Below are 23051 nucleotides of genomic sequence, written 5' to 3' on the forward strand. Positions count from 1 at the left end.
GCCAGGCCGGTTTGTTTACCTGTCACGTCCGCAGGTTCGGCCGATCGCGGCTTCCACTGGCCACGGTTCACTGCTCCAGGCCAATGGGGGCGGCGGGAAGCGGCGCGGGCTGAGGGATGTGCTGGCCGCTGTTTCCCGCCGCCCCCATTGGCCTGGAGCGGTGAACCGTGGCCAGTGGGAGCCGCGATCGGCCGAACCTGCAGACGCGGCAGGGTAAACAAACTGGCCCAGCCCGCCAGCGTGCTTATCCTGGTGAGCCGTGTGCCAAAGGTTGCCGACCCCTGGTTTAACATTTCAAGTCCTATTTAATATTCAAAGACAACAGATTTAATTGAGTGGGTAGAGAGGCCCAAAAAATAACTCTCTTGAGATAGTTAAAAAAGCAGACTGAAGAGAAATGCTCGTCATGTTTACTGTAAGAGTTGAGTGACATCCTTCCCTGTGCAATACCTGGAGGCCAGCTAGCATTGCTGGATTTGCTTCCGATCTTGTTCGTTGGTGGAGATTTGGCAGGTAACCAACTATCGCCAGCAGGGCCTGCATGGCCACCCAGCGGGTCGCCTGGGATTATGTCAAATTGGTTGTAGGGCGATCCTCCACGGGCTTTTCCAGGGGGCACTATTGCGCCTGAGAAGTGGGAGAAAGATATATTTACATGGAGGAAATATAGGAGTTTGGGAAGGGGCAAGAAAACTGGAACCAAGAGAATTTAAAACCACCACAGAAGGAGTAAGATATTAGTTAAGTTAAAGCACATCATACCAGTTTCACCGTAGTTTCAGAACTATTGATGTGTGGGGAGTAAATGTTACCTATCAGCAGCTGATAAAGTTGATGGATTTAAAACAAAACAAAACAAAAAAAACAAAACAAAAAACTAGCAGAGGAAAATGTGTTCAAAAACCTGTCAAAGAGAATACAACTGGAATGAAGATTTCTTCATCAATATCTTTCATCTGGGGTGAAAAGTGATGGTATAAAAATGTTCCTATTTCAGGCGGTATAACCTCAAATCTCTCTCACCATTTTTGTGCATATTGGCATCTTGTGAAGCTACGGAGGGCAGCCCTTCCATCATAGAAGTCCACTGTTTAAAGCGAGATTCTGATCCAGCTTCTTTCCCTCCCACCATGCCATAATCCATGCCACTTGAACCAAAGCCTGTGAAACAGAAAACAATACCATTTTCTCTCTTTTTGTTTGAATCGCCTTCCAAATGGATACTTGTGATCATAAAGATAAATTAAATGCAATGGTAGTAACTGAAATCCCTTTGCACAGCTACACTTCAGGTGGTATGAAAGCAATTCATCTGACTCCCAACCCCACATCTGTGCAGGACACATCATTGTGCCATTCCCACTAAACTTACCAGCTGCCAAGCAGATTCTCCGGTGTTACCATGCTATCAGGTCTGATATTCAGAAAAGCCATGTTCTACACGGATGCAAGTATATTCACTGTATCTTAGCATAAGTCTGTGGCTAGACTGAATTAAACTAGAATGACTAAAGAAGGCTGCGAAGGTAGTGAAACATGGTGATGAATGAACTAACGGACTAATTACCTCTAGGTGCTGCTGATAAACTAAAACAGAATAGTTCAGCTATATTTTTAAGATTAAAAATAATAATAATAATAATAATGCTATATTGTTTTCAAAAAGGCAGATTGACCATTGTACAACATACAATGGTCCACTACCTTTTGTCTGTCCTCCTTTTCCTATCACCAGTTCCTAAAGATATTACTATATTCTGTTGCTACAAGCAGGGATTTGGAGCAACCAAATTTTTCAATTGCTCCGCTCCGTCTCCGGGCACAAACCTATTGCTCTGCGCTCCAGCTCCGGGCTCCGCTCCAAAGCCTTGGCTACAAGTGTCCAGCTTTCAGCAACTTGAGTCCAATTCACTTTTCCAATAGGTCCCAAGTTTTCCTGACTTTTTTTTTTTTTTAAATCAAGTGATAAATGTCTTTGCATCTTCACAGCTTCAGTCCCTATTTTAACACAGAATGTGTGTGTGTGTAGAGAGTGGAGGTTGTGGGGAGGAGAAGGGATAACATCTATTTGCACTGAAGGGGAAGTCTATAAAAAAAGTAATTGAGAGGCAATGTGATCTAGTGGATAAGCTACTGTACTAAGAATCAAACTAGGGTTTTATTCCCAATTCTACCACCTGCTCCACCTGACCTTTCATAAATCACTGCACTTCTCTGTGCCTCTGTTTCCTCTCCCAATCTATTTAGACTGTTAAGTTCTTTGGGGGCAGAGCCTATCTTTTACATAATGCTGCTCTACCAGCCAGCCTTAAAATAAGCTTGGTAAGTCAGGATGCCATTGGGCTGCACTCTGTATGGAAAAAAGCCAAACCTAGAAGACTTGCAAGACAATGCAGTTTTAGCAATGGAGCTGACATTGTGACACAAACCCTAAATCCAATGCCTATACAGAAATTATAGTACCAAAGAATTAGTGCACTCCTGGTGGATCACAGGTCAAACTAATAGAGTAATACTACTGGCAACACAACGAATAACCCCAGCTCATAGCAGTACTCACCAGAACCATATCCAGGTATTTGCCCTTTGGTCTGTATATCTGAGAGACCCACATTCAGAGCATTGGGTACCATGCTGTCTAAATGTGACTTAGGCCCAACTGGATGGGATGGAGAATGCTTCATGCCAGGCTGCCTTTGCTGCTGCTGGAGGGCACTCACCATACGAGCAAGCTGTAAACAAAGGAAACAAATAAGTGAATTTACTCTCAACTAAAACTGGCTGCTTGGGTAATCATGCAGTAGTGGTTAGTTCTGAGAGAGTGAAAGGAAGCTTAACTGATACCTAGTGATGAAAGGAGTATGGCATGGTCTTTGTTGTAGACAGACAAGTTTCCTCAAACACCCTGCACCCCACATGCCTTTGACAGAACTAAGAGTGCCATACCTGTTGCTCTTGCTGCTGTCGTACAGCTTGAGAAATCTTTCTCTGGTTCTGTAACAGCTGTTGCTGCTGCTGCTGCTGCTGCTGCTGCTGCTGAAGAAGAAGCTGACATGCCTACAACACAAGTGGAGAAGAAAAAGATATGGGCTCATTTGGGGAAAAATTCTTGGTGGAACTGATCACTGGAAAATGCTTTATTAATAGCTTTTGGTAAGGACAAACAGTTCCTCGCTTTTCACAAGAAAATAAAATCACCATGAAAGAATTAGAAGAATATGATCTGGCTTTCCTGTTACACCTAATGAAATTAGAAACAGTATTCCCAGTAGCTGCTTTATTCAAGTCATTAAAAATACAAGCCCGAATAACAAAATCACTGAAATATCAGTCCACAATTGCTTCCCACCACAAAGTTGTTGCTAAGATTAATTACCGACTGACTATAACAAAAAATAGAGATCCAACTTCTAACTACACAGATAAGTTTAGATTGTGTTGACCCCTAACAACCATGTGTTTTCCTGTACAAAAGAGCAGGGGTGCTTGTACACAAATAATGCAAAAATCAGCAGAACAAGTCTTGTTTTCTCTTTAGGTTTGTTCCACTTCTGTCTTAGCAGAGTTTGTAGACAGGACCAGGATTGTAGGAAACCCAATCTATCAGTGCAAGAGGACCAGGTACTTACTAGTTGAAACTGAGGAATATTTGGAAGCTGACTCAGCATAGCAATCTGTTGAGGAGATATATTGAAAAGACCTGGGTTCAAGCCACCGTTGGGAAACTGCTTGAGCACGGAGGCAGAAACCTGTGCAGAAATCAATTCAAACAGCTAAAGGTTCAACATATACAAAATGGCTCAACAAAAACGCATTGTTATGATAAAGAAAGTTGGGGAGGAGGTATTTGTGAAAAGGGTCAAGTATGGCATATACTCAAGTTTGCATGATATTTTAGGAAAGCCACTAGATTTCATTTTAACTGGCACCTTACACATCCATAAATGAAGAGGTTACTGCAGTTCTTTGAGATGTGAATCCCGATGGTTGCTCTACTTCAGATACGCATGTGCCTCTCGAGCCCTTGATCAGAGATTTTCAGTTAACAGTGGCCTTTGGGCCTGCGCATGCACCCTATGCCTGCGCATGCTGGATACCAAGGCTACATCGGCATTTGCAGGCAAACCGCCCTCAGTTCCTTCTTCAAGCAAACGTCTCCTAAAGAACAGTCTGAAGCAGGGGGAAGGCAGCCAGTAGTGGAGCACCCATAGAGACAAACATCTTGAAGAACCACAGTTACTGCCCAAAGTGAGTAACCTCTTCTTTTAGTATATATGCACTGAAACCATGTAGCAGCCCTGCATATTTCAGATACTGATACATTCTTCAGTAATGCCATAGATGTTGCCTCTGATCTGGTTGAATGTGCTATCTCCCTTTGGCGGAGGGGAGGGGGAGGAGGAATTAACGCTCACAGCATCATAACATGTGATAATACATCCAGATATCCATCTCAGTAGCTCCGAGTAGAGATCTAGGACCCCTTGGATCTATCTGTGAAGGAAATGAAGAGCCTAAGTAACTTCCTAAATTGCTGGGTCCTACCTAACATCCAACAGGATAGGAATAGGATTCCAGGAAAGAACTCTGTATGGATTCCATTCTCTCAGTATGGAGAGAACTCTGTATGGATTCCAAGAGAGAACTACGAGGCTTTAGGAAAAACACTTGTAGATGAATGGATTGATTAACACGGAACTCTGACAGATCCTTAGCTAAGAATTTAGGGTGTGGATGTAAAGAAACCTTGTCCTTAAAGAATATTGTGAAGGTGCGGTGGGGGAGGGTAGGGAGGAGAATTTTCCATCAAGGCTCCAATCTTTCCAACCCTAAGGGGTTGACGTGATGGCTACTAAAAAGGCTGTCTTCATAAATAAATGCAACAGAGAACAGGCTGCCATTGGTTTGAATGGAGGTCTCATAAGGTAACTGAGTAGCAGGTTGAGGTACCAGGTTGGGGTAGGGTTCCTAATCTGTGAACAGATATTCCCCAAACCCTTAATAAACCTAGACAATACCAGATGAGCAAATATAGGGAATCCTACCAGAGAATGAAAGCCTGATATTGAGGCCAAATGGATCTTAATTGAACTAACTGATAACCCCGATTTTTTTTAGATCCAACAGGGAATCCAGGATGATTGAAAGTGGCACCGAATCAAGCAGGAGACAGCAATGACAATACCAATGGAAGAATCTCTTCCATTTCTGCAGGTTAAGTAATGTGGGTTGATCTTTTTCTGCTATTCAGTAACACCTGTGGTACTTCCACAGGGCAGGAGGAATCTAGTCCCATGAATCATTGAGGAGCCATGTCCTGAGGCGCAGAACCGCTAGGATGGGATGAAGCACAAAACACTCATCCTGTGACAGGAGATGAGGAATGGTCAGGAGCTCGAATGACGTCTGGACACAGGTGAAGCAAGTAATGGTACCAAGCTTGTCTTGGCCAGTTTGGCACCATAAAGATAACTCTGGCTCTGTCCTGTCAAGCTTGTTCATCATCATCACCCTCTGTATCAGCACCATTAGAGGAAACGCATAGTACAAAACCCTTTTCCAAGATAGAAGACAGACATCTCCCAAGGAGTTGTGGCCTAGACTGCCTCTTGAGCTAAAAAGAGGGCACTTCCTGTTCCTGGAGATGGCAAAGAGATATACCTTTGGCAGTTGCCCTTTTCAGGAATATGCTGTGGAGAATCTGAGTGTCTAGCTCCCATTTGCAATCCTCTGAGAAGTGTCTGCTGAGGACATCAGGTGTGGTGTTCTGAATACCTGGGAGGAAGAGCACTGAAATTTGGATCTTACAAGCTATGCACTAATTCCATGGTTTCATGGCTTCAGCGCACAGGGAGGGAAATCTTGCTCCTCCCTGCTTGTTGATATAGAACATGCAGGATACATTGTCCATCATGACCCTGATTGACTTCCACAGGCTGATGTGGAGACTTGTTTCTTGGGTTGTCCATCTGCCCTGAGTCATGAGGGTACTGAGGTGGTTTCCCCATTCCAACAGTGATTGCACCTGTTGTTAAAGCCACTGGTGGAGTTAGTCGACAGAAAGGAATACCTTCTCAGACACTGTGCTGATCCTTCCACCAGTCTAAGGAGTACCTCGCTTGTAGAACTGTCACCTGTCTGTCCAAGTTGTTCTGACTGAAGAATAGGTCATTCTGAGCCAACCCTGAAAGCAGCAGAGATGTAGCCTTGTGTGATTGGTCACAATGGTGGAAGCTGCCATATGTTCCTGGAGCTGAAGACAGTTCCTTATTTTGGTTCCCCTGAACTGCCTGTACCAGACCTGACAAGGTTCAGGGAAGGTAGGCAGCCAGCAAGTCCAAATATGCCTCTATAAACTGAATCTTCTGTACAGGAGCTAATGTGAACCTTTTTACATTCTGCTGCAGACCCAACTCCTGGAAGAGAGCAAGGGTCATTTAAGAGGACGATAGCACTGTTTTATAGGAATGGCCCTTGAGTAGCTAGATATTGAGGTACAGGAAGACTAGGATCGCTTCTTGTCAGAGGTAAGCAGCCACTACTGCCAGGACTTTTGAGAACACTGCTGGGGCCAAGGAAAGATCAAAGGGAAGAATCAGTATTGGAAATGATCGTGGCCTATAGTGAAGTGTAGGTATTTTCTGTATGACAGAAGTAGTTCTATGGAAATAGGCATCTTGTGACTTTATGAACTTGTTTAGAAGCCTTGGATCTAAGATCAGTCTCAACCCTCCATCTTTCTTTGGGACAAGGAAATTCTTCAGGTAAAATCCCTTGCCCTTGTGAGGAGGAGGAGGAGGAACCAGGTCTATTGCTCCTAATTGAAGGACAGAGTTCACTTCTTGTCTCAATAAAAGCTCGTGAGGAGTCCCTGAAAAGGCATGGGGAAGAGGCCTGGAAAAGAGAGTGTGACGTAAAATGGATGGTATAACCCAATGTTATGACTTACTTGTCTGTACCGATCTGCCTCCAAGCATGTTGGCAACAGGCAAGGAGGTCTCCAATGGGGAGTGGGGGTGGAAGAGATGGGTTAATGGGCACAGGTGTAAATCCAGAGGTGAGGGAAGATTCGAACCCTTGACCAACCCATCAAAACCATTGCCTTGAAGATAGCTGGGTGGTCATGGAGAGCAGGCGGGCAGCCCTCTTTCTGTGAAATCTCGCTCTCTTTCCGAGGGGCATGGTGGATTTATGGAACTTGGAATATTGAATAAGATGTGATCTCTGGGTAGTCTTTGACCTACCGAGAACAGTTTACCACCATCGAAGGGGAGGTCATCCACAGTGTTCTGTACTTCTCTTGGAAACACTGGAAGATGGAGCCATGATTCCCTGAGCATGACAACCGCCATGGAGATGGACCTGGCACCAGTGTCACCGCAGCATCTAAGGCCATGGATGGTGGTAGAGGCATAACCGCCTCGTCCAGAGATGAGGATGAAATATGTGTATGGGGGTGGCCTCTTTATCCGCCCTACCTTCCTGCTCCTCTAATGTCTCCTCCTATGGGAGGGCCAGTTGGGGAGGAGAGGACTGTACAACTCTGGCCTACGAATGAGACAGTACCAGTGGTCTGGCAAATTGCTATCAATAGGTAGCCCAGGAGTCCCAGTGTGGCCATTAAGGGGGCCCATACAGAAGTGGAGGTAGCATGCAGGGTTGGTTCCACCACTTTTGATATTGAACCTGATGTTCCCTATGACTTTCAGAGAATGGGTTCCTTAAGAGAACCCCAAACAGAAACAGAAGAGACCAACTGGAACTCTCTTTAATTCTCCTCCATCTCATCCAAAGGAGGAGCACCCGCAGAAAAAGGTGGACAGTCCTGCAGTACTAGAAGATTCTAGTCCAGAGATCAGAGTCTTGGTACCAAGAGATGTTCAGTACACGTGAAGGGTGGGGACTCTAGTTCATCTGTTATCAAGAGGTCTTCAGTACATCTGAACTCCTATGACACCAAAGACAGGATCGGTACCAATGTGTTAGCCGAGGCCAAAGTCGCCAAAGCAGACAGTACTGCTGACGGTGGGCATACTGAAGTAGAGGTCAATATGTCTGAGGACCACTGCTTGCTTGGTGCCAAGGGTGCTGCATGCCTGGGTACCAATGGCTGGGCTGACCTCAACAATACTAGTCGCAAATATCTATGCTTCTCCTCCAAGCTGGTAGAAAGTACCACGGCCCTATCGGAGCTGTGTCTCTCCTTCGTGCTCCAGGACTTTATGGCTCCACCAGTATTGAAGGAGGCGGCCTTCGATTCAATTGTACTGAGTGGAGAGGTCAACACTCTGGAGACTGTAGAACTTGCCGGGTACCTGGACTTTTTCGGAGTTGGCTTGTTAAGGTGAGAGTCCTCACTTCTTTTTTCTGGAAGCTTCCTTGAAGCCTGCAAAGTCTTCCCTTTCTTAAGGGAAGCTTGCACCAAAGTAGAAGGGGCACTGGATCTGTCCAGAGACTGATGTAATTGGGGAGCCTTCTTGACCTGACTCAGAAGCTGGCTAAAGGGAGTGTTCCATCATTAGCAGTGAGTTTAATCTCCTGTTTTTTCTTGCTCTGGACTTCAGGGAAAGGCAGAATTTGCACTTCTGGGAGACGTGGGACTCCCCCAAGCAATGGACACATTAAAATAGAGTGGCCATCAGCAGGTTTTGACGTTGCCACTCCTACAGAGCCAGAGATGTCCTGGCAGGAAAAAAAAAGAAGGAAAAGGAGTTGAGGTTGGCATGAGAGCCAATAACTTTGTGCCTGGTGCCAAGAGTTCACTTCCGTATCTATGGAAGATCTCCATCTCCCCCACAGCATTCAAAGTTTCCAAAAAGCCTTAACAGAGCCCAAAGCAAAGGGAACAAAGGAGATGTGCATGTTTGGTAAGCTTCAGCCCTGAGAAATCTGGGCTATGAGTAAATTGCCCAGTTTTCTTCAAGTCCAGTCCTTCACTGAACCACACACTCAGGAGGCTGGAAAGCAAGCATGGTTGAAGAAGAGAGAAATTTTTCATACTTAGGTAAAAAGGTTTGGCTGATCTTGTATCTCAAATTAACTGGCCAAGCTTAAGAAGGCCCTACACTTGATCCAATGGCATTTCTGAGTGTGGATGTAATGAGAACTTTTGAATGCCACATCTGATCAATTCCAAAATTTCTAGAAATGTTCTAGGTATCAGTGGCCAGAACCTTATTGATTTTGGGGAAAATTGGAAAACCAAAAGGGGCAAAAAGGGGAAGGTGGTGGGAGAGAGACACGAAGCTCCTGCCAGTACTTTAGTACAGCCACTGTTTCAAGCACTTCTGCAACTATTATACTTCAAACTGATTAATGGCACTCATTAATCCCTCCCAGCATTATAATATATCTCATCTCTGCTTATCTTCCCACTAGACTGTAACATATTCATGACCTCAATGACTTGTTTATCAGTTAGGAAGATGGTGGGTGGCATAGGAGGAATGGGAGCATGCACCAAGCCCAGACATGGGGAGAATGGAGGAACCTGGTATGGGGGAAGAGGGAAAGGGGGCAAACAACATTGAGTGAGAGGCGACTGGGGGGAGGCTTTAGTGTAAGGGGAAGGTGGGAATGGAAACAGACAGAGCTCCTGGCATGCACAGGAAAAGGGTAGTAAGGGTTGCACTGAACCCCTGCCATGGGGAGAGAATGGCAGAGACTGATATGGGGGAAGAGGGAAAGTGGGGCGCACACAGAGCCCCTGACATGGGGGGGAAGGAGAGGATGAGGGCACACATGGAACACTTGGTAAGAGGAAGACTGGGGAACCCTGGTATGGGGGCACGTAGAACCCCCTAAGGGGGAAACTGGGAAGAGTTGTAGGGAGTCCTGAAATAGAGGAGTATGAGACGGTGGCAAATAGGAAGCTTCTGGGAGAGAGGGGATGAGAAGGGACGCAAGGAGGCCTTTGTGTAGGCTGAGCTTATTGCATGCACCAACTATGAAGTGTGCATCCCTCTAGTAGCAATTTTTTTTTTAATCATCTTGCAAAGAATCAGTATGGAACTTAGGACTTATGAGCTTACATTGAAGATTTAAAAAAAAGGGCAGTAAACATTCTCACACTGAGCTCCCATTGGAATGTAAGAAAGAAGGGTTCCAGTCTGCAAAGCACTGAAATCCCAAATCACGATAGAAAATTTCAAACAAAATCTGAGGGTTCCACTAGTAAAATATGTGAGGTCCACACAAAGTATGCATGTGAAAAGCCCTAAAACATGTACTGTAAATCCTGTAAGCCTTATACCTTGTAAGAAACCAGAAATGTTAAACTACTTACCTGGGGGGAAAGAAACTGGGGAGGCACTTGTGCCCGGATATTGGGGGAAGGGTTTAGTGGCTGCACTGGTGTGTGCATGCCCCTCGATTGTGCTGTGCTGTTTCCAAATAAACCATGATTGCCAGCCTATAAAATTAAAATAATGGTGAGTCAGGAAAAATTTAATCCCTTAGACTAATGGATTTCTGTGTGCTGTTGGCTGTTTATTAAGAGTATCGCAAGAATATTTCACTACAGAGAATACCCTCACGCCTGATTATTCAGATGATACCAACCTCAATCCGCTTTATCCCCCCCCAAGGCTCTTTATAAACTGAAGTTTTTGAAATACAACCTCTTCCTCCACATGTACATTGTACTTTTCATCCAAGGATCTCAATACACCAGTGGTCTCCAACCTTTTTATGCACAAGATCACTTTTTGAATTTAAGATCAACCTAGGATCTACCCCGCCCCAGTCACTCCATTCCCCCTTCCCTCCGTCACTCACTCTCTCCCACCCTCATTCACTGGCCCGGGGAAGAGGGTTGAGGTGTGGGAGGGGGTGCAGGCTCTGGGCTGGGGTCGAAGGGTTCAGGGTACGGGAGGGGGCTCAGGCCTGAGCCTGGGGCAGGAGGTTGGGGTGCAGGAGGAGGTATGGGGCATGGGCTCTGGGAGGCAGGTTGGGTGTAGGAGGGGGCTCTGGGCTGGGGCAGAGTGTTGGGGTGTGGGAGGGTGTGAGGGGTACAAGCTCTGGGAAGAAGTTTGGGTGTGGGCTCAGGGCTGGGTCGGGGGGGTTGGGATGCGGAGGGGTGCAGGATCTGGGAGGGAATTTGGGTGCAGGATCCAGCCAGGAGGTGGTTACCACAGGCAGCTCCCAGGCAGCAGCGTAATGGGGCTAAGGCAGTAGGGTGACCAGACAGCAAGAGTGAAAAATCAGGACGGGGGTGGGGGGTAACAGGGGCCTATATAAGAAAAAGACCCAAAAATCGGGACTGTCCCTATAAAATCAGGACATCTGGTCACCCTATAAGGCAGGCTTCATGCCTGCCCTGGTCCCACTCCACTCCCAGAAGTGGCTGGCATGTCTCTGCGGCCCCTGCCTTAGCCCCACTGCGCCACCAGACTTTTAGCAGCCGGAGATCACAAGCAACTGGCAGAGGGTCCAGGATCGACCAGCAGTTGGTGACCACTGCTTTACACAGTTGGTTAAAGTTGAGTATCCCATTTTACAAATATGGAAAGCGAGGCTCAGAGAAAACAAATAGTATGTCCTAGAACATTCTCCTACTTAAAAGTTGATAAGCAGTATTTTGTCACTTAGTCATCTTGGCGATTGCATTATGAAAGATCTGAGACAGAGTTGGTTGAAGAATCAGGAACCAGTTGTCACTAAAACAAGTATGTCTATTGCTTATATAACCTACAGGCCTTTAGCTGTCCACCACTGCCTTAAAATAATTAAAGCTGGTCAAATTTTTCATCTGAAAAGTTACTTTGACCAAAAAATGGCCTTTTTTCCCCCTACATGAAAATTGTCATGGAAAATTAGTTTCTTTTGAATTTTTCTGTGATGTGTGTGGTCTTTTCGTTTTAATGAAAAAAACAAACAAACCTTTTAAAATAAAAAAAAAAATTATAACCATTGGTTCACAGATGCATAGTTGCTCCCCTCATGTGCCGAACTGAGGGCATAAATGAGGCACAGACCAAAGCCTCTCCAGTTCCTTCCCTTACCACAAATCATATAGGATCCAACGCAGACGGAAAGGATGGTGGGTAGTGGAATACAGATAGGGATCATACAACTAGAAGAACCACCAGTTACAGGTAAGTAACTTCCATTTCTTCTTCGAGTGCTGGTCCCTAGCCGTATTTTATATGTGGGTGATTAGTAAGCAGCAGTCAAATAAGAGGAGGGTGTGAGGATGCAGTTGGTATAGATCAAGGGTTGGCAACCTTTCAGAAGTGGTGTGCCGAGTCCTCATTTATTCACTCTGATTTAAAGTTTCGCATGCAAGTCATACATTTTAACGTTTTTGGAAGGTCTCTTTCTATAAGTCTATAATATATAAATAAACTATTGTTGTATGTAAAGTAAATAAGGTTTTTAAAATGTTTAAGAAGCTTCATTTAAAATTAAATTAAAATGCAGAGCCCCCTGGACCGGTGGCCAGGTCCCCGGGCAATGTGAGTGCCACTGAAAATCAGCTCGCATGCCGCCTTCGGCACGCATGCCATAGGTTGCCTACCCCTGGTATAGATGATTGTAACACCGCTGTCCCCACAGGTCCATCTGCTGAGGAAGCCTGAACCAGGGTGTAATGCTTTGTAAAGGTGTGGATGGAGATCCAGGTACCTGCCTTACAAATGTCCAGTACAGGTAAGAAATGCCATTGAGGTTGCCTGTGCTCCCATAGAGCAGGCCCTCACCAAGTTCTGGGGAGGAATATGTGTTAGCTGATAACACAGAATGATGCTTCCAGAGATCCACTCAGTGAGTCTCTGGGCTGATAAGGCTTGTCCTCATGATCGTTCTGCTACAGAAACAAATAGTCTCTGTGTTTTCCTAATTGGTTTTGTTCTTTGCAGATAAAAGGCCATGACCTGTCTGATACTGAGAGACTGCGGCCTCTCTTCCTCATTGGAAACATGAGGCTTAGGGAAGAACACTGGTAAGTGAATAGGTTGGGTCATATGGAACTCTGAAATTATCTTGGGGATGAATATCTGGTGGAGATGAAAGAAGGCTTTTTCTCTATAAAATATGATGTATGACGGTTCTGTCACAAGTGTTCCAAGTGTGATGGCAACTCCGATTAGGTAATTTTCATGGAGAGGTGTGACATGGCGCATGTGGCCATTGGTTTGAAACGTGGTCTGATAAGAGATCATAGTACCAAGTTGAGATCCCATTGTGGTGCGCGTTTCATCGCTGGCAGGAAGGTCCTAATGAGGCCTTTCAAGAATCAAATTATGGTAGGGTGAGTAAAGATAGAGCAGCCTTCCACCAGAGGATGAAAGGCATTGATTGCTGACTTTTAATGTGCCAGTAGGGACAGGAGATAGTCTAAAATGACACGGACACCTACTGATTCTGGCGATAACTGATTCTGTTGTGAGCAGGTAGAGAAATGCCTCCATTTAGCTAAATAGCATTTTCTAGTGGAGGTTTTTCCATTGTGACGGATGATAGTTCAGATGGCCTCTGAACATGAACGTTCTAGGTCTCATGCCCATCTAAATGCTAGGCTGTGAGTGAAGACGCTCTGGGTTGGGATGTCTGATCCTGCCCTGGTCCTAGTTAACAGACCCAGAAAAGGTCAAATAGAGATGGGAGAACAGGGGATGACATTGTAGTAGGTCTGGAAACCAAAACTGCCTATATCATTTGTTGTCAAGTATCAGAGGTGTAGCTGTGTTAGTCTGGATCTGTAAAAAGCGACAAAGAGTCCTATGGCACCTTAAAGAACAATAGACATATTGGAGCATAAGCTTTCATGGGTGAATACCCACTTCGTCAGACGCAGCTTATGCTCCAATACATGTGTTAGTCTATAAGGTGCCACAGGAATCTTTGTCGCTATATCATTTGGGTGTGATAAGGGATAACCCTGGCCTGTCAAGGTGAATTTTGCAGAGAACCTAAGGTAGCTGAGCATTGGGAGAGAAGATGTACCTCAGATAGTCCACCCAGAACAACGGAAAGGGATCATGCCTGAAGTCTCGGCCTAATGCTGCTCTGGAGCAGTAGAGACTGAATTTCTTGTTTGTTTGGGAGGTGAACAAGCCACAACATAACATTGCTCAGTGGGTGAAGATTTTGGTGATGACACAATTGTATATTTCCCATTCACGGTCCATGGCAAAGTGCTTGCTCAGAATGTCTGGCAGAGTATTCTGCACACCTGACGTGTAGGTTGCTAAGAGTATGATGTGGTTCTTGATGCACCAGTTCCATAATTCATTGTCTCTATTCACCCTGTTTATATAAAGAGACAGTCGTCATGTGGTCACGCATTATCTGGATGTGGCAGGATCATGTGAGGGAGAGGTATTTGTTGCAGGTTAGGTGAACTGCTCTAATCTCCAGCAGATTGATATGCATTCTGGCCTCCCGTGGGCACCACGTGCCTTTTGCAGTGTGACTGTCCGTATGTGCTCCCCATCCTATGAGGGACGCATCAAGGATGGGTGGAAGAAAGGGGACTCCTGCTCACACCTGGTCCAGTTTCGTCCACCACTGAGAGAGGATCTGACTTTCAGTGGGATTGTTACCTGGTATTCATGTTGTCCTTGTCTGGTGAGCAGACAGACTGAAGCCAGGCCTGCAAATAACAAATGTGGAGTCTGGCAAATGGCACTATGTACGTGTATGCAGCCATGTGGCTTAGAAGGGAAAGGCAGACCATGATTGTGGTGCAAGGTCTGAGGGTTACTTGGTTTATCAAAGTTATTTGTAACCTGAAATTTGTCTATAGGGTGGTTGGCTTTTTCTGAGGATATATCTAGGGTTGCTCCTATGAAATCTATAGTCCTTGTGGGAGTCAAAGTGCTTGTTTACACAGACCTCCAGAAATGTCAGAAAGTGGAGTAAGAATAAGACTATTTATTGGACCTTCTGGCTTGATCTGCCCATTAGCAGCCAGCCGTGCAGATACAGGAAGATAGTGTAGCCATCATGTCTCATCTGGGCCGCCACCACACAGAAGATTTTTGTGAAGGTCTGAGTGCCATCATCAGCCTGAATGGAAGTACTCTGAATTGGTATTTCTCTTGTCCTAACAATGAACTGAAGAAATCTTCTGTGGGACTGGTGAATATCTACCTAAAAGCAAGCATCTTTCATACCAAGGACCACAAACCATCTCTTATCCTACAGGGAGGAATTATTTTTGGATTGTGCATAAAGGCGTATAGTTGGCATACATCAAGAATTGGTCCCTATCCTCAATTTTTCTTGGAAATTATGAAATATAGGAACTAGAATCCCCCCTCAATGCGGAGGTGGCATCTGCTCTATAACCCCTTTTTGGAGAAGAGAGTTCACATCCTGATGAAGGATCTCCTCGTGAAAGTGGTCCCTGAGAAGGGGGTTTTTGTGGTGGGAGGTGAGATCAACTCAACTGGTAGTTGGAGTGAATGATCTCTAGCATCCACTTGTCTGTTATTGCCTTCCAGTTGTGTGTGACGTAGGTAAGGCAGCCACAAAAGATTTTTTTTTTGGGGGGGGGGGGGGGACAATGTGGCATGGCATCAGTATCAATATGCAGTCCTTGAGCATCAGATCACTAGAAACCCTTGGACGATGGGCAGGACTGGGCAGCAGTCAGAGGTGGAGGAAGCGGTGCATCTGAGTCTTTGAACCCTCTGTTGTTTTGCATGGTGGTTCATATGGGTGCTGGTGATAAAATGCTGGGGGGATGGGAAGATATTTGGGCCCATTGGTTTGCTTGTGGTGTTTCCTCTTCAGAGCTGGGGTGTAAATGCCCAGGAGTGGAGAGTTGTCCTGGAGTCCTTAAGAGAGTGTAGTGACTTGTCAGTATTCTCACTGAAGAGATTAGACTCAAAGGGAAAATTCTCAAAGGTATTCTGAACCTCCCTGGGGAACCCCGAAGAGTGCAGACACGGTTCATGACTCATGACTACAGCTGTGGTAACGGTTTTAGACCGAGTGTCAGCTGAGTCCACTGCTGCTTGAAGTGAAGTCTTAGCCACCAGCCTGTCTTCATCAATGAGATCTTGGAATGGAATCCTGTCTCTCTCAGGATGTTTATATCTAAATTACAGAATTTTGCATAATTTAGGAAATCATACTCTCCTAACAATGCCTGGTAGCTAGCAACTTTGAATTAGAGACTAGCTGGTGAAAATACTTTCCTCCTCAAGAGGTCAATGCATTTAGCGCCCTTGTCAGTTAGAGTAGACTTGGGGTGTTGTGACCTGAACCTCTCTATAGTTGCCTGTATCACTAAGGAGTTGGGCTGTGGGTGGATAAATAAAAAACTGCTCATTTAGTTGTCACAGAATATTGTTTTTCAGCCCACAAGGGTAGGGGCACAGGTGGCAGGGACATGCCACACAGATCTGGAGGGTTCCAAAATGTCCTTGTTGACTGGGAGGGCCACCTTATTAAGGTCAGAAGGTTGAAGGATGTCTGATTGGACCATGCTCTGTGTCCTGGACCTCCTCAAGAGGTATCTTGAGCTTGGCTGTTACCCTCTGTAACAGCTCCTGGTACTGCCTGTGGTCATCAGGCAGGGAAGGAAGGAGGCCTCATCAGGTGAGGAGGATGACACATCCATTGGGACCAGCAGATCCAGCTTGACTTCTTACTTCACAAACTCCAAAGGAGCTGGTTGGTATCAGCTGGGAGAAAAGGGTCAGTGGGATTCTTGAACAAATCTAGGATATTTGTTATATGGGGCACAGTATGGCCAGTAGAAAGGGTCAACTGGTTGAGGGGATGGGAGCAAGAAATAGGGTATCAATAGTCCCCTGGGTAGCCATATCCAAGTCAGCTCCAAGGCCTCCGTCTGGGCATGTTTCCCTTGTGGAGGAGGGTATAGGGAGGATCATATGGAGCATCAGGCTCATATGGCACATTCACTCAGAGGATCCCATATGGGGCAACAGGTGCCAATCTTTTGGTCTGTGGGATGGAGCCAGAATCAGTACAGATGGATCATTCTTCCTACGTGCCTTTCCTTCTTTGACAGAAGGTTTCTGTGGACCTAATTCCTTAGGAACTACATGCGAGGACTCACCCGACTTTGACCAAGACAGGAAGGGATCCTTTTTCTTAAAGGTAGATCCGGACAGGGATCTGTCCTTATGCCTATGGCCATGTCCCTACTCTTGTGAAAGGGTTTATTAGGCTTAAGTGTTTTGGTGCCTACTCCTGACCTTCTACCCAGAAGAGCAATGCTCGCAATCTGAGACCACTGTGGGGGGGGGGTCCCCCTAGCTTGGATCTGACTAGGGCCTCATGGCCTACTCCATGAGGGATTCCACAGATGGAGCTCTCAACCATGACAAGTTCGAAGAAGGAAGGAGCGCTAGAAGCTGCACATGGTGGCAATGTGAGCTTTCCGAAGACACTAAATGCAGCTCTGGTGTTCATTGCTGATAGAGAAGGAACGGGGGAAGGAGATAAAGTTCTTTAAATCCTGGGACTCTTGGCATAGTCCTTCTGCACAAGAAGAATAAACTAATTATAAAATACTAAAACATTAAGTCTAAACTTACTAAAAACTATTTACAATATGTATTTACAGGTGCTTAAGTATAGGAAAATCATAGCTGCGGACACAGAGAATTCCAACTCAGATGATCTGACAGTAAGAATGAATGGAACTGCAAAGGCGTTGGGCCACACCACCCTTTATGCCCTCAGTTTGGAGAATGAGGAAAACAACTATGCGCTGTGGACCAACGGACGATACTTGCTACAAATCTCTGGAGTACATGTGCACCCATGTGTAGAATACACACAGAGACCAGCACTCAAAGAACAAAAATTCAGTGTTGGGTTTTTTTTAAAGAATATTTTTCATTTTTCAAAAATGTTCATGGAAAATATTTACCATTTTCTGACCAGCTTCACTAATAATACATACACCTCTACCCCGATATAATGCGACCCGATATAACACGAATTTGGATATAACACGGTAAAGCAATGCTCTGGGGGGGCGGGGCTGCGCACTCTGGCGGATCAAAGCAAGTTTGATATAATGCGGTTTAACCTATAACGCAGTAAGATTTTTTGGCTCCCGAGGACAGCGTTATACCGGGGTAGAGGTGTAGTTACTAACTAGGAATCAATCTCCTTCTATCCTTGCAGATCTTTTTAAAAAAATAAGTTTAACTCCTTTAAACATATTTCCACATATAAGTCACTGTATAAAACCTGGGTAAAAAAAGTCCAAGACAAATTTGAAGCAAACCACTCTTAAAATGAAAGTCTAGAAGGAATCATCTTGTGTTGCAGGCAATAAGAGGCCAACAAAACAAACAAAATATATACTGGACAATAGGAAGGAAGGTGGATTTTTGATACGCTAGCATATCTGAAACCTATCTTAATATACATTATACTGTGTAGTCAGTGATCAATAAATCTTGTAAGAAAACCAGCTGACCAGAATTAAGCCTACGTTGCAGCCACGTAGTAATAAATCTGAGAAGGTGGCCTCCTTACTTGTCTAGCAGCGAAGTTTTGGGGGTTGAGCCCTGAGCCGATTGCCCCAAGGCTGACGTTGGGTAGTGTGGAACCAGAGGGAGACAGCTTGTAGCTGGGAGAAGGGGAGAAGGGAGAGCAGGGAGCCTCATCCCCAAGGCACCCGTCTTGATTGGAGAAAGGCAAAGTCAGCTGAAGCAGTAGTTAGCCAATCAGCAGGAGTTGGTTAGTGAAGCAACAGAATGCAAAAGGAGAGAAAGAAGGACTGTGAGTGATCAGGAATAAGCAAAGGTAGTTTGTAATAGCAATTACATGGGCAAACTTCTGACTCAGTTTAACTGCTGGCATTTGGAGATTTTTGGTTAAGGAGCCATGTCAACAACTTCTGTAGAGGTGAAGGTATTTTTAAAAAACCTCTTAGATGCATAGAAAAATTCTTTCTTTACTAATTTTGTCCTTCTCTGATAGTGATTATTTCCACTAAAGCAGTAGATACAGTTAGAATGAGTTCCTATTATTTACTTCTGTTTGCACACACCAATTTGTGTCCACAGTATGCACCTCTGCAAATGGTGTTCGTTAATTAGACCAGCAGAGGGAGTTCATAAAGCTGGTGTTTGGCCTGTTACCCCAAAATGGAATAATTTAAAAATAAGCACTTTTAAAAAAAAATGTTTATTGGACAGAGAACGCCCACAACATTTATATAACAATATTTTACCTGTTTTAAATTTTATTGAATCAAATGAACTGCATTTAAAATAAACATTTTGAATCCAGGGGACCATCTCCAAATCATAATTTAAAGCAATTCATATCTGAAATCTAAAAAGGTTGACAGTGCCCATTTAAAACAGGTAAAGATATGAAAGAGATGCTACTGCAACATACAACAGATGAAGGGAAGCCAACAGTAAATGGACAAACACAGCACATGGGGTAGTCTAATCTAGAAAGAATGCTTCAGATAACTTGCAGACATGAAAGCAGAAAGAAAAAGTCTTGGGAAATTGTGATTTTGTCTGTATATTTACATTAAAATTTAGTTTTAGAGTGCAGGAGTATAGTCAATAGCCAAACAGAAACAAGAACCATTATGATGCCCTCTTCGCTAAACTTTGCTGGCACCTGTTCAAAATGGACTTCTCCCTCCTCAGCTAAAGACTGAAGTAGTATTCAGAAATAATCTTTCTTCAGAGCTGTACCTATTACTCTCAGGACTTCTCTAATATATTCATGCATATCTTTAACCCATCTCAATTTTTCATTTTCGTTCACTCTACATACAAGTCTATCTTATCTTATTTCATATATTATTAGATTCTCTTCCATGATTTTGAATTTTTATTACCCCCCAAAGGAGTAGATATAAATTGGGACCTTATGTGAATGCAGTGGGGGATTTTGTTCAACCATACAGATTTATCTCACCTTCTCAAAATAAGGCCCACTATCTGTGGTTCCCATGTCTTTGGAATTAGGTGGACGGAACCCAGATCGATCTTTTCTCATTATATCATTAAAATCCCCGAGGTTCATGGCTCGTTTGTCCACCTCAAATTTCTTATCTGGGAGACCACCTATAAGAGGGAAGGAAGAGGGTGAAATATCAGTGCCAACAACCACAATCATACCTTTTCTTTCCAATAGATTCACAGCTAAAAATGGATTGCAAATACCTCTGAAGGCTGAAAAATAGTACAGCCAAGGATTTATTTTATAATGTAGCATTACACTCCTGGTAAAAGAGTCAGGGATTAAGTTTTATCGTAAGATTAAACAAGCCAATTTGCTTTAAAAACATGTATCTGTCCACACACACTATGAATAAAACCCAACTACTACCTCTACAGATTCTGACTGAACTGCGCAATGGAAGAAAAGAGGATGGTTCTGAAACTATTTGCACCAGTCAGAGCTGTTCAGGGAGGAAAAGGGTATACAATGCCAGATTTGCAATCAACATGCACATGCCCCATAACAGTTAAACTACTTCAGAATGATTTTGGAAGCCTGAGGCCTTAAAGTGGGGATTTATAAAAGCAATTTCATGAAGGTGAATCTATAAAGTGAAACTTTACACTGCACTGATAAGACTATTTGGAATACTGCATAGAGTTCTGGAACCCACTTTTAAAAAAAACAGTAAATAGAAAATATTTAAACATAAGGAGACAAAATGACATGAATTTGAGTATATGACTAATGAAGACAGGTTGAATTAAATTTCTTTATTTAGCTTAAAGAAGCTACGTTTAAAGAACAAATCCCTCTTGCTCTTTCCCATCTCTATCTCAGACAACTACTCTCCATTATTGTCTGGTCACCCAGGGTACATCTTCACTACGTAATCGATCTATCGGGGATCGATTTATTGCGTGACGCGATAAATCGATCCCCAAACGCGCTCTCCGTCGACTCCGGAACTCCACCAGGGCGACAGGCGGAAGCGGAGTCGACGGGGGAGCCGCGGCCATCGATCCTGCGCCGTGAGGACGTGAGGTAAGTCGATCTAAGATATGTCGACTTCAGCTACGCTATTCTCGTAGCTGAAGTTGCGTATCTTAGATCGATCCCCACACCCCCAGTGTAGACCAGCCCCCAGACTTGCACTCTCTGAAGTATCACTCTATCATCCTCATACCATATCCAGACCCTGTTCAAATCCTCTCATTTTTTCTTCTCTATTCCTACCACTAGAACTCTTATCCACATCATAATTATATCTCCCCTCAACTATTGCACTCTCTGGATCAGACTTCATTCCCCTCCCTTCCAAATACTGCTTCTGAAACTTCCTACTAATGACCATGTCATTCCCTATTTGAATCCCTTCACTATCTTACACTCTTCTTCTACTTCAGGCATCTCATCCTCAAGATCCCTTGCACAAATCCCTTCTCACATCCTTCAATTCACCCCTTTCATTCATCTTAAGACTCCTGCATAACACCTCTTTGTAACCTTCCTCAGATTTCCTCTTTGGGCCTTCTTTCATGCTGTCTGTTCTCCAACGTCTCCTCAAAACACTTTTCTTGTTCCACAGTACGTTGGAGAAATTGCCCTATAAAACTCTTAATGCCACCTGATATTCATATGATTACCCAATATAAACCCGCTTGTTTTTTAATATATACATAAAAAAATACACACACACACAGATGCCTCAGCAGTTTAATCTGTGTCTGTACTAGACTGTAAACTCCTTGCGGCAGGGACTGCGTCTCCTTTCAGGTTCTCAGAGTATCAAGCACATTGTTGATGTTCAATAAATAATTAACAAGATGATACTTCAATACAGAAAGGACAAATGTAAAGGGATGCAAAAACCCAACAGTGAATCTAGAAATAAGAGAGGAGATGAAGGTTACTTACCAGAAATTTGGCTGCTGTGCAATAAGCCTCTGAATATTCACACTTGAGAGATCCCAGCACCTGTGCTGTGAGCTTCTAGAATCTTCTAGTCACCCATGTCCATTGGGGCTTGTTACCATGCCCTTCATGGAGGGTTTTGATGATATAAAAATGGGAGTGGCCTCAACCACATTCATAGTTTCTTCTACTAATTTGGGAAGTCCTAAATTTATGACTCCAAAAGAAATGTGGAAGGTGGAGTCAGGGAGGGGGAATACGCAAACACTTATATCAAATAATTCCAATTCTTAAACTGGCCTCTGCATATTCCTGCTTCCAAGAGTTTAGCAAGCACGAGAACCTTGAAGATGGGCTAAAAAACCCCCTCTATGTAAACACAGTAAGTAGCAGCCATACAACATTCTATAAAGATTACAGCATGAAGGCACGCTATGGAAGCTACCATCTCCAGATGGTCAAACAACTGCAAAGTCATAAGTCGTTAAACCATCATTTTGACAGCTTTAGGGGAGTGCTGGCCGGTCCCTTGGTCTCACCCCAATATGCCCCACAGGTCTGGGAACTTGTGGACAGGTCTGGTCCCATATAAACTTACTTCCCTCTGGACATCTAAAGTATGGGGCCTGAATTCTTGGATATGAATGGTACACAGAGAAATTCAGACAGGCTAGTGGCCTGAAAGAGATGGAAATCAGAGGACCTCTTTGGACAGGCACTATGGAAAGGATGCAGATAAGAGCACATGTACAAAATATGGTTTATGGAGCCATTAGGCCTGTATCTCACTAACTCTCTAGCCTAAAGTTATGATTATAACAAACAGCACTTTCACAGATATATGGAACAAAGAGAAGTCTGCCCAGTTTTTGAACAGAGGCCCCATGAAGTTTGTGGGAACAAGAGTATAATCTCATTGCAAAACAGGTCCATGCACCAAAGGGAATACTCTCTAAGGTGGGACAAATGAATCTCTCTCATCACAGTAGCCAGGGTACAACCTATCTACTGCACTGGAGTATCCAGTTTCGTATCCTTTGACTACTGCAGCAAAACAGCTCTCTCAACCAGCCTTAGTCATAACATGGATCAAACCTTTTAGTTTCTGCAGGGTGAGTGAAGACTGTCAATCCAGACATCAGAGGGGAAAAAAGCTGTGATGGCAGCCAAATGCACCCGGACAGAACACACAACTTTTCTAAGTGAAACAGATAAGACCCTCTCAGATCCAT

General features: G+C 44.3%; 1 protein-coding gene across 14 annotated transcripts in view; it reads right to left on the reverse strand.

The window, feature by feature from the left end:
* Positions 1–23051, reverse strand: part of TNRC6B (trinucleotide repeat containing adaptor 6B) — a 215188-nt gene that overhangs the window by 13984 nt on the left and 178153 nt on the right. For 9 of the 14 annotated variants that reach the window (XM_034776008.1, XM_034775991.1, XM_034776044.1 and 6 more), the window contains 8 exons: positions 19879–20027; positions 18469–18639; positions 10286–10411; positions 3630–3749; positions 2947–3057; positions 2561–2732; positions 1024–1161; positions 451–627 (listed from right to left, as the gene is read on the reverse strand). In XM_034776008.1, the coding sequence (XP_034631899.1) occupies positions 451–627; positions 1024–1161; positions 2561–2732; positions 2947–3057; positions 3630–3749; positions 10286–10411; positions 18469–18639; positions 19879–20027 (1164 nt within the window). The remainder of the gene's footprint in view (positions 1–450; positions 628–1023; positions 1162–2560; positions 2733–2946; positions 3058–3629; positions 3750–10285; positions 10412–18468; positions 18640–19878; positions 20028–23051) is intronic. The other 5 variants (XM_034776095.1, XM_034776065.1, XM_034776086.1 and 2 more) reach the window with 2 other exon arrangements.

This window comes from Trachemys scripta, chromosome 1 (assembly GCF_013100865.1).
Source record: "Trachemys scripta elegans isolate TJP31775 chromosome 1, CAS_Tse_1.0, whole genome shotgun sequence".
In the NCBI taxonomy this organism is placed as follows: Eukaryota; Metazoa; Chordata; order Testudines; family Emydidae; genus Trachemys; species Trachemys scripta.